At 32.0% G+C, this 10,785-nt stretch overlaps 2 protein-coding genes across 2 annotated transcripts; both read left to right on the top strand.

Annotated features, from left to right (window-relative positions):
* Positions 1 to 20: 20 nt before the first annotated feature.
* Positions 21 to 3,687, top strand: LOC129872953 (30S ribosomal protein S5, chloroplastic). The gene is made up of 2 exons (XM_055947911.1): positions 21 to 751; positions 3,248 to 3,687. The coding sequence occupies exons 1-2, from the start codon at positions 84 to 86 to the stop codon at positions 3,495 to 3,497; spliced, it is 918 nt and encodes a 305-aa protein (XP_055803886.1). The 5' UTR covers positions 21 to 83; the 3' UTR covers positions 3,498 to 3,687.
* A 339-nt stretch (positions 3,688 to 4,026) lies between these two features.
* Positions 4,027 to 4,984, top strand: LOC129872955 (uncharacterized). The gene is made up of 2 exons (XM_055947912.1): positions 4,027 to 4,266; positions 4,445 to 4,984. The coding sequence occupies exons 1-2, from the start codon at positions 4,174 to 4,176 to the stop codon at positions 4,823 to 4,825; spliced, it is 474 nt and encodes a 157-aa protein (XP_055803887.1). The 5' UTR covers positions 4,027 to 4,173; the 3' UTR covers positions 4,826 to 4,984.
* The last annotated feature ends 5,801 nt before the right edge of the window (positions 4,985 to 10,785 follow it).

Genomic DNA, 10,785 nt, shown 5'->3' with positions numbered 1-10,785 from the left:
CCATCTTCCTTCTTTATCCAAAGGATAAGATTACACTCTCTACAGCGTCTTCCCCTTTACTTCGCCATTGATACAAAACAACAATGGCAGCGTCTTCTCTCTCCACCTTCTCTTCCCTCTCTCTACGCACCCCATCTCGCTTTTCTCCCTTTCAATCCCAACCCCACCACACATTCTTCATCACCAAACCCATCCACCCACCATTTTATCTCCTCTTAAACCCAACAAAATTCGACCCCATTAAACCCAATTCCACAACTGCTGAAACCACTTTCTTTGACAACACAGACCCAGAAGAAATTTCCACTTATGATCCTCCAGAACGTCCTGAAGACTTTATTGAACCACCATCTTTCGATGACGGTCCAATGGAGTCTGAAGAAGAAATTGCAAAAGCTTATGAAGAGCTTTACGGGGCAGCTTATAGTGGAGAGACTTTTCTTGGGAATGACATATATGTAATGGATTCTAAGGTGAAAAAAACTACTGCGTTTGGGAAAATCAAGAAAGAAAAGGCCAAAGATGGGCTTGACGAGAGAGTGGTGCAAGTGAGGAGAGTTACTAAGGTTGTTAAAGGTGGAAAGCAATTGCATTTTAGAGCTATTGTGGTTGTGGGTGACAAAAAAGGGCAAGTCGGTGTTGGAGTTGGTAAAGCTAAAGAGGTTATTGCTGCTGTGCAAAAGTCTGCCGTTAATGCTAGGAGGAATCTCATTACTGTGCCTATGACTAAGTACCTGACTTTCCCCCACAGGTAAATGCTAAATTGTGTGATTTCTAACTTCCAACTATGTACTTTCACAGTTTCACTAGTTAAGTTTTGACATAAATGTAGGATTTTGTGTAGTTCTCAGCTAGATTGGAGGCTTGAAACTCCATAAATTGAGCTAGATGGTGCGAATTTTTGTTTGTAGACTCTGATCATCACTGTAGAACCATAAATGCCACAATTGTCTAGTCAATGCATTTAACCGCCAAATCTTTTAGTCTTAGTGGTACAGGCAGGAATTTTCTCTACATATTTCCAGGTCTCTCAGTTACTTCTTATGGTTGAGAATAAGAGTAATAACCTAGAGATCTCCTGTTCGAATACCAAGTATATCACTCAGCCCAAGCCTTTCTGCTCTAGCCTTCCTAGACATATTCACTGAACTTTTGTTTGTGGATTGTAGCAGGTGCCAATGAATTAGTTGAGGTGCTGGAACTGCAGACCTCTATTCCAGTGTCATTAAAAATTATGAGAATTGAGGTCCATTTTATGCATTTGTTCAATTCAGCTAGCCTTATGGCCAAGGTAGTAGAGTGTGGACAAGTTTGAATCTTGTGGTGAACCAATCCTCGTAAGGTGGAGAAAGATAGAGGTGTAGGGGGAGAGGACATTATCTATGAGTTCAAAGATGCAACACGGCTGATTATTCAGTTTAAAAAATAGAGTAGGTCTGCTTCCATGTATTGACGATGCTGGATAGTTCTTTCGTTTTTTCTTCTTTTTTTTTTGAAGTAATTTTTGCATAGGTTTTCATTCTGTCATGGTTTTCTTGTGTAACCAGAAGTTGGCATGATCACAGGTTTTTGCTCAGAAAAAGTCACCAATGTTAGTTGTGCCTCTTGAACTTAAATATAACCAATAAATGGAATCATAAAGGATCTTTTAGATCAGTAGTATATGGTTCTTGTCATGGTTTTATTTGATTGATATTTCCTCTGTGCAAAGACGTTCTTATGTGGTTTGACATTCCTTTTAATGGACTGAGCCAAAGACAACCAAATATAAAATTTTCGTCTACCAGTAAACACTTTTGGAATCAGGCTGTCTCTAGTCCTTTTATGGATTGAGCCAATTCATGTACACCTCAACCATTGGTAGGATCTGGCCCTGGTCTCCCATGATTTTCACCAACTTCACTACTGCTAGGCAACACCCATGGGGTGTAGACTGGGATGCCTAATAAGCTCTATTTTAAGTATCCGAACTTAATCTAACGTAATGGTATTATGACGAACCTCTCATGTTGTTGACTCTATCAAAATGAGATGTGCACAAGTGTGTGTTATTGGTCTGTGTTTGTTTTCATTGATTTAATAGGTGACAAAAAATGTACATGTAACCCACTATATCATCTGTCTAAAATATGTGAAAGTCATAAATGATTGCTTCTCCTCTTCAACTTTAAGGAAGGATATTCAGTGAAAAAGTCAAAAACGTATTAAGTTGGCCTTATGCAAATTTTCTCTCTTTACACGCTTCTTTACTTTCTTCTGAAAGATCAAAAGTGTGAATTTTGATAGATTTGTTTTGGTATGTGTGTGTCACCATTTAGACGGACATATTAGCAGGGAAAACTACTAAGTTTTGTAAGTTTGATGGAAATTCAGTAGATTTTTAACTAGCTTGTCAATCTAAATAAATAAATTAGTCATCAGTGATTCTAGCCTCTGCATCTGAAAGAGATCAATTATTCCCTGGTTGCATCATTGGCTGTCAATGTCTTTTTCTGAGTTACTTCGGTTGGAGAGGAGGGTGATATGGGGAGTTTCTTTCCTTTCAGGTCTCTTTCCTTTTGTTTAGGTGGTGTTTGTTTTTTGGAAATTCTATTCTTTGAAGAATTGAGAAACATGCATGTTAATGAAAGTTATGACTTAGCAGTAGTGCTATGTTTAATTATGTTGAAGACAGGCTATAATGTTAGGATGTGTATTAACTATAGAGCTGAAGTTTGTTTCTTGTCGTGGTTGCTCCAGCACCTCTATTGATAAATCTGGAGGGGATGGAATACGTTTGTATAAGAAGTCTTTTATTTTATGTTCCTCTTTAATTTATTATCGTCCTAGAGGTGGGGCACATATTTGCAGTCTTTTGATGAGAAAAAACTGATTCGTCTAAAGGTTTTACCACATCTTGCCTTGAGGAAATCTTGTTTTAGCATTTGCCTTGTCATGTATGTAGACTGTAGGTGAAAAAAAATAAATTGAATTAGGCAGTTCATTGTGAAAGAATTAGTATCTTGCTATTGGCAATCAATGAAGTGGCCGATATTCATATTTCAGTAGAGACAAAAATGTTACAAGATTTCCTTATATTTATGCAAGTCTTGGTGGGTAAAGTTACTAGTACTTGTATTGGTTGAAGATAGCACGTGGAATAGTCTGCGAGTTGACGGACCACCACCATAATCCAAAAAGAAAAAGAATCATGTTGATACTGGTTTTTAAGTTAGGGATCTAATATTGTTGAACAACTAAATTGCAGATCTGATGGAGACTTTGGAGCAGCAAGGGTGATGCTTAGACCAGCAGCTCCTGGTACTGGAGTGATTGCTGGTGGTGCTGTGCGGATCGTTCTTGAAATGGCTGGTGTTGAGAATGCTTTGGGGAAACAGCTTGGGAGTAACAATGCCCTCAACAATGCAAGAGCCACTGTTGTTGCTGTTCAGAAGATGAGGCAATTCAGTGAAGTTGCTCAAGAACGTGGCATTCCTATGGAAGAACTCTGGAAATGAAGATCTTCCTTTCTTCCTGTTACTTTGATTTGTATCTTGAAGATTTTGTAGAAAAAAGAAATGCTTCAACTGGGATAGCTGCAGATGCACCATTTAAGTTTTCTGCAAGTGATTATTTGTTAATTGTGTAAATTCAAAATGCAGCCTTCTCAAACAAGATCTTTCTTCTACAATTCATAATTTCACAGTACTTGGTCTACATATTGCCTGGACCAATGTCACATTGGTAGGGGCCTTAAAAATACTAGTACTATTCATCCATTTGGTATAGTTTTTCAAACGCCCTCCATAGTACTTTAAGACACAATTTTGAGCACTTTTTAAGGTTCTGTTCCATCTTTTAAAAAAACATGCTGAATATGATAGTAGTAGTGTAGATAATATCAACCTTCGCACGTTATAGAAGATGTTACTAGTAATTTTTCAAATAAAAGATCCACCGATGTAATCTTGTAAAATGATCTTAATATGGCCACACTGTACACGTGTCCAACCGTAAACAATTATGTGGCACATAGACCTCTAAACGTGTCACTCTCAAGAGACCTCAAGCCTTTTCCTTTATGTACCAAATTCTCGAGTATACGGTGACGAAAAGGATCGGAGGTAAAACCTTAGAATCATCTTCAGTGTTTGCATTAAACTCTAAAAAGCAAAAGTTGCAAAGGAAGCATCAATGGCGTCCTTAAGCAAAAAATCCATCTTCAATCTCTCTAAAGCCTTTCCACATCGACCCTCCGCTGTCTTCATCGGTCGTCAAATCTGGAAGGTGAGTCTTCTAAAGATAAAACTACATGTACGTACCACAAAATATAATGAATATGTTCCGGGATATGAAATTTATCAAATTTACATACATTACTAGTTGATGAAGTGGTCAAATTAGATTTTCAAACAAAAAACGAAACATATGCTAATTATAAATGTTAAAATACTATGTATTAAAGGGAGGATATGTTGCTACAACAGAGGAGCCGTGGGAACAAGAGTGGTGCAGGAAGGACGTCAAGAAATTCTACGGGACGAACAGTGATGAAACGGGTGGTAAAGTATCTGAAATGGCTGATAAGGCGAAAGAAGTGAAGGATAAAGCCACTAAAACAACTCAAGATGCTTGGAAAGCTATCGAGGATACTGCTGAAGAGTTGAAGGAGAAAGTGGTAGGAGATGTAGATCCAGAGTATGTTCAAGAGGAAATTGTGGTGGAAGATGAAAAGGAGCTTAGGAACAAGTTGGCTAAAGAACCAGGAGGAAAGCCTGTCGATGAAGATAAAGGTTTGAATGTGAATTGGAGACCCATTGTTGAGAAGAAACCACAACCCTCTTGAAAATCATTTTCTCTTCTCTCCTGTTTAGGCTTCTTTTTTTAATTTTAATTTTGTCTTGAGAATAATAAAGTACAAAGGACTTGTTAATTAGTAGCTAGCATGCTTGAACTTTGTAATCCACTAGCCTAGAGTTTGAATAATCAGAGACCACAGTACTGAAACTTATACGTCTCTTTTTCATTGTATTATCCACAACACAAGCATCGATCTTATTAAAATGTTTTCTTATAATTAAAATTAAATAAACTTAGTAGTCAGCCGAATATCTTTTTTAAAGTCTTTTTCCCCCTCAAATTTCATGTCCAAGGTTAAATGAGGGAGTAATAAGAAGTTGATGCAAGTCTAGAAGAGTTCATAGTGTTGGTACGAATGATAAATTTGACAGAGAAATGAATTTTATACCACATGTCCAATCTCAGACGACGTGTTATAATTGTAATGGGTGGTTATGCAAAATTATGAAGTACAAAGTCCAGTGGCGGAATTTGAATTTGCGAAGCGCATTATTTGTTTAGAAATCACGCGGATAATCAACATATACTAGGTAATCGGATAATCAACCTATATTAGTTAATTAGCTAATATAATTATAGTTTAAACATATATTAGTTAATTAGTTAATATAATTATAGTTTAAATTAATTATGGTTAATGGTAATTAGTTAATCTAATTATAATTTAAATTAATTATATAATTACGGTTCGAGTTAACATTTAACGATAATTATAATTTGAATTTTTGTATAATTCACACGATTATATAAATGTTGTGCGCGATTATATAAGTGTTGTATTTGTAAATGTTGTGCGCGTTGTATAATTCGCAAGATTATATAAATATTGTGCTCGATTATATAAATGTTGTATTTGTATACGTGTGCACGAATATAGTTTGAGTTTTGTATAATTCGTACAATTTATATAAATATTGTGGGCAAATCGAATTGTATAGCAAAATATACAATTACTATAAATTGGATAGCGAATTATACAAATGTTGTATAGGAATTCTATAGTGAAATACATAAAGCGAATGATATAAACGTATACAAATATTGCGTAATTATATAAATACTGCTAAAATTATAACTACGAATTATAATTAACAAACTATAATTATAGAACATAATTAATATATTTTTCAATGGGTACATTAGAAAATTCTCCCTTTTTTTGGTCAGTTAAAGAGTTGGGGTGTGAAAAATTAAATTCACTTATAATAGTTATATCATAATAGTTATTTTTTAATTTTAATTTGTTTGATCAATTTTGATTTGACACAAAATTTATTTTAGTTATTTTTTTAATTTTAATTTGTTTGATTTATATATTTTTTTACTTGCCACAAACAAAAAAATAAAGAAGATTTTTGAACGTGTCATTTTAATTTGAAGACATATTAAATATATCAAAATATATTTTAATTTTGTGTTGATAAAAAGGTAAAAGATTATTTCTTTTAAACGAAATAAAGAAAAAAAATATTTAATTTATGTAGGAAAAGCATCGGACTACCTTCGCTTGAGGTGGCTCCGCTCAGGTACACGTCTGGGGGTGTAGCTCGTTGATAAAACATTGTAATAAGATAAGATTCAATTGGATATTTACGATAAATTATGTGTATGGCAACAACATGACGATATCCTTTTATCGATGTCTTGTCTAGTCTCAGTTGTAAAACTTTAAATTGAATCTACTCGTTCACATCCTTAATTCATCCTCTAAATAAATATTACGTAGTATTTAAGATGCATTTTTGGGATTTATTAGTAGAAAATCGATTGGAACAAACGAAATAAGTAAAAAAGTATCTCAGTGGTTACATAAATTAATCATCGAATTGGATCAATAAATGGGTGAATTTTAAGATCGTGCATCAATGGATCATCAACTTCGTTCAAGAAAAGCCAAACGTGTAGTTATTTTTACTGACAACAACGCCACTAACGATTCACCCAACCTATTGAATTATGACTATATCCGCTATTCTGATATTAAAATTCGATAAAGATAAAATTGGAGCAGTTAATTTTTTTTATTTCATTTTTTTGTTTTGGACTCCACAAGAATTTGTTGATATTCCCGATTAAATCTTCTTGTTACTAGATTTTCTATAGAAAAAATTATAGGAATAATTTGTTATTCCTTTCCTCTACAGAGAAATCTTTCTTCCAAGGCACACCATAAAAGCCATCTAAAATGGAATAGGCCCGCTAATACGCCCTTCGAATGTGTTTTTCGGGCAAGTTGCACTGGTGTGATTAAAAGTACTACGAGAAAGTCAAAATTTCATTATTTTAGCCCTGTAAGATAAAATTTATGTACACTAATTTTGTAAACGGTAAATATCCTGATTGTATGTTTTTCGTTCTTATGAATATATGATAAATTTTATTCAATATCAACTTATGATAAATTTCATTATCATGGGTCTACATTTATCTCGAAAGCCGTATACTAAATTTTTATTTTGAGTTGGTAGGTCCTGAAAACCTCTTTTAATTACAATTAAATTATTAATCAAGTTCATAAATCAAAAACCACAACTCATGAGCTTCTTATTAAATTCTTAGAAGTTAAAGAGCTTAAAAATAAAATAAAATATAGTATATTGTCTTAGATGTTTTTCGCTTTTCTTTCGTTTTAATAAGTTGGCTTATAAACTTCTCTTATTTATTTATTTTAGATGAAAAAGTTCTCATTAGTTTTTTTTGTTTAGTCAAATTACTAATTCACAACTCGGGACGACAATATGTCAGCAATAATATACCTTCAATTGTATAGTTCTACATTTTCTTTATAAGAAAATCTTTTTAACGTGTAAGAACTAAAAGCTAATAATCGCGACGTCATTTTTTATGGAAAAATTACTTAACTATACATCTTTTTTTATCATATTTGTTTTTATTTTTCTATCTTTTTAAAAATATTAAAAATCCCTTCTTTTGCTCTCATCATCCCCTTTTTCAGATACATCAATTCAAAATATCATATCCATAATTTTCCTTCCTTTTTTAACTTCATAAATATCTCCACGGTTACATCTATTAATCTAATTTTGAATTTCGAATAATTTCTCTTTCCAATTAATGATTTCATGATATTCAAGAGATAGATTTCTTTCCATCACTTCAGTTTTTTTCTTCTAGTTTTTCACCTTAAAAAATTGTTGATAATATGGATGAATGTAGACTTTTGTTGTTCATTTTTTGTTAGGTTCACATTTTAATTTATCTAATTGGATTTATTTCTTAAATTAATGTATAATGCCTTCATTTCAACATTATGATACATTACATTTGAATTGTATTTTCGAGATGGATAGATTTATCATGATACATTATTATTTATGTATCTTGTTTGAATTGTTAAGTACTGTATTTCTACTAGATACATTAAATAGGTAATTGTTGTTCATAAGATGTTACATTTGAGATAAGATACATTACAGTGTGGTAGTCACTATGTAATCAGATACATTTATTATAAATAAATTTATGTATCATGTTCAAAACTCATATGTATCAGAAAAAGATTAACAACAAAAGAACAAAAAAAATTAACTAGTTATTCTATCAATGGTGTGTCATATACATATATATAAATATGATACAAACTGATATTCTTATAAAAACATTAGTATTTATATATCAACCATTATATTTGATAATTAGCATGTTTAGATTGACTTATTTTTAAGCAGCTTATAAGTTGAAAACTGTTTATAAGTTTTTTTAAAAAAAAAGTAGGTGTAGGCCAACTTTTTTTTGACTTATAAGCTGTTTTCAATTTATAAACTGCTTAAAATAAGTTCATCCAAATAAACCTAATTATTTATTGGGGCTTATTTTAAGCACAAAATGACTTTAAGTTGGCCAGTCAAACACTAAAAAAAAGCTGAAAACAACTTATAAGCAGCTTATAAGCCAATCCAAACGGCTTCAATGTCTACAGATACATAACCTTCTAGTTGAATAAATTAAGGTATATGTATCTGATAGTAAAAGAATAACAAAATTTGCAATAGTTATATATCAAATACATAACTTTGAACATGATACATACTAATTTGTGTTTTAATAAATTAAGGTTATGTATCAAACTAATATTTGAACACAATACATTGTGCATGATAAAAATGTAATGTATCATGATATTAAAACGAAGATATGATACATTAATTTAAGAAAGTAAAACAACTAGATACATTAAAAATCTGAATCTATATATATTACAAAAAGATGAACAACAAAAAATCGAGAAAAAAATCAACAATCTGATTTGTTGAAAGCAAAAAAAGTGATGACGAAATCCTTTTACACTTTTTTCTTTGCTCTATACCAACTCCCATAATTTTTTCACTTTCAACAATGGTGCCATCCATGGATCTTAACTCAAAGCCCTTACCAAAGACACCATCAACTCGACCTTTTTCCCTTTTTTTGGGACTTTTTTCCGCAGTCGATTTTCTAAGTCGAAGATGCATCCTTCTCCAACTAATTGGGTAATCACAATACTAAAAGATAGAACATTATCTATATGTATCAGAAATTTGTAGATGAAAAAGCTATAAAAAAATAAAAATTGATAACTGATCAATAGGAAAAAAAATGGATGATGAAGAAGAAGAAAATTTGTTATGATTTGGGATAGATTAGGGAGAAGAAAAAATGAAATTTGAATTGTTTGAAGTTCCTAAAATTTTGAGAGAGATTGATATCAATTTATTTTGAGTGATTTATGGAACTTACATTTAATTTTACCTTTTATTTCATTTTTAAGCTCAAAAGACAAGTTCTATAATGTATCAATATTTATATATCCGGGTGATTGTTATGTATCCGGATGGGATAAATTTGAAGGGATTTGCGACAGAGCTAGAAAATTCGTTAAGGGATGTCAAAATATAAAGTAAAAAAATAAATATTGCTACACAATCTCAATCAATTTTTACAACCTCTTAGCCACTACGCTAAACCTTCAACTTATGTTAAGAGTTGTCAATATATATAAAAAACTAAATTTTGACTTACTCCGCCCATGCTTACACTATGTGACTCCTAAAAGTTATACTTTTTTTATTCCATATGTACAGAATATGTTTCACTCACTTTCTCATAAATTGATGGATAAATAATTTTATGAATTAATATTTTCTTATTGTTATATAATAACTTAACTTAGTAAATAACAAAGTAATTAAAAGGAGATATATTGAGAGGAGAAATGAGAAACAGAGGAGAGAAAAGAGTAATTGCAGTATATGTATTATATCTCTAATCTTCTTCTTGTTGATTGTGCACATTATATAGGAAAAAGAAAGTAGGCAATGTGGACTAATTGCCCAACTATTCAAGACAACTTGCCCAACTATTCAAGTGGTGGGTCCCACTTGATAGTGACATCCAATTTATAACGCTTCCCCTTGGATGTTAAAAAAAATTCTAGTAAAAATAAATAAATATATATAGTTATTCTAAACCTTCATAGATATTGTGCCTCGTTAAAAATATTACTAGGAAAAATCCAGTGGGAAAAAACCTAATGAAGGAAAAAGAGTACACACATCTGATAATACGCCTTGATTGCTGCCTCATTAAAAATATTACTAGGAAAATCCAGTGGGACAAAACCATAGTTAAGGGAAAAAGAGTACAATGCGTATTTTACTCCCCTGATGAAAACTTCATTTGATATTTTGGAGACAACTCATTCCAATCTTATATCTTAGCTTCTCAAAAGTTGATGTTGATAATGTCTTTGTGAATAAATCTGCAAGATTATCACTAGAACGAACTTATTGTCATCAATAACACCATTCTTTTGAAGATCATGTGTGAAAAATAATTTTGGTGAAATATATTTCGTTTTGTCTCATTTTATGAAGCCACCTTTCAATTGAGCTATGCATGCGGCATTGTCTTCGAATATAATTGTGGGTACTTCAACATTATTTTCCA

This window comes from Solanum dulcamara, chromosome 11 (assembly GCF_947179165.1).
Source record: "Solanum dulcamara chromosome 11, daSolDulc1.2, whole genome shotgun sequence".
NCBI classification, from domain to species: Eukaryota; Viridiplantae; Streptophyta; class Magnoliopsida; order Solanales; family Solanaceae; genus Solanum; species Solanum dulcamara.
The sequence above is the reverse complement of the archived record's forward strand: the minus strand, read 5'-3'. Positions and strand labels throughout refer to the sequence as shown.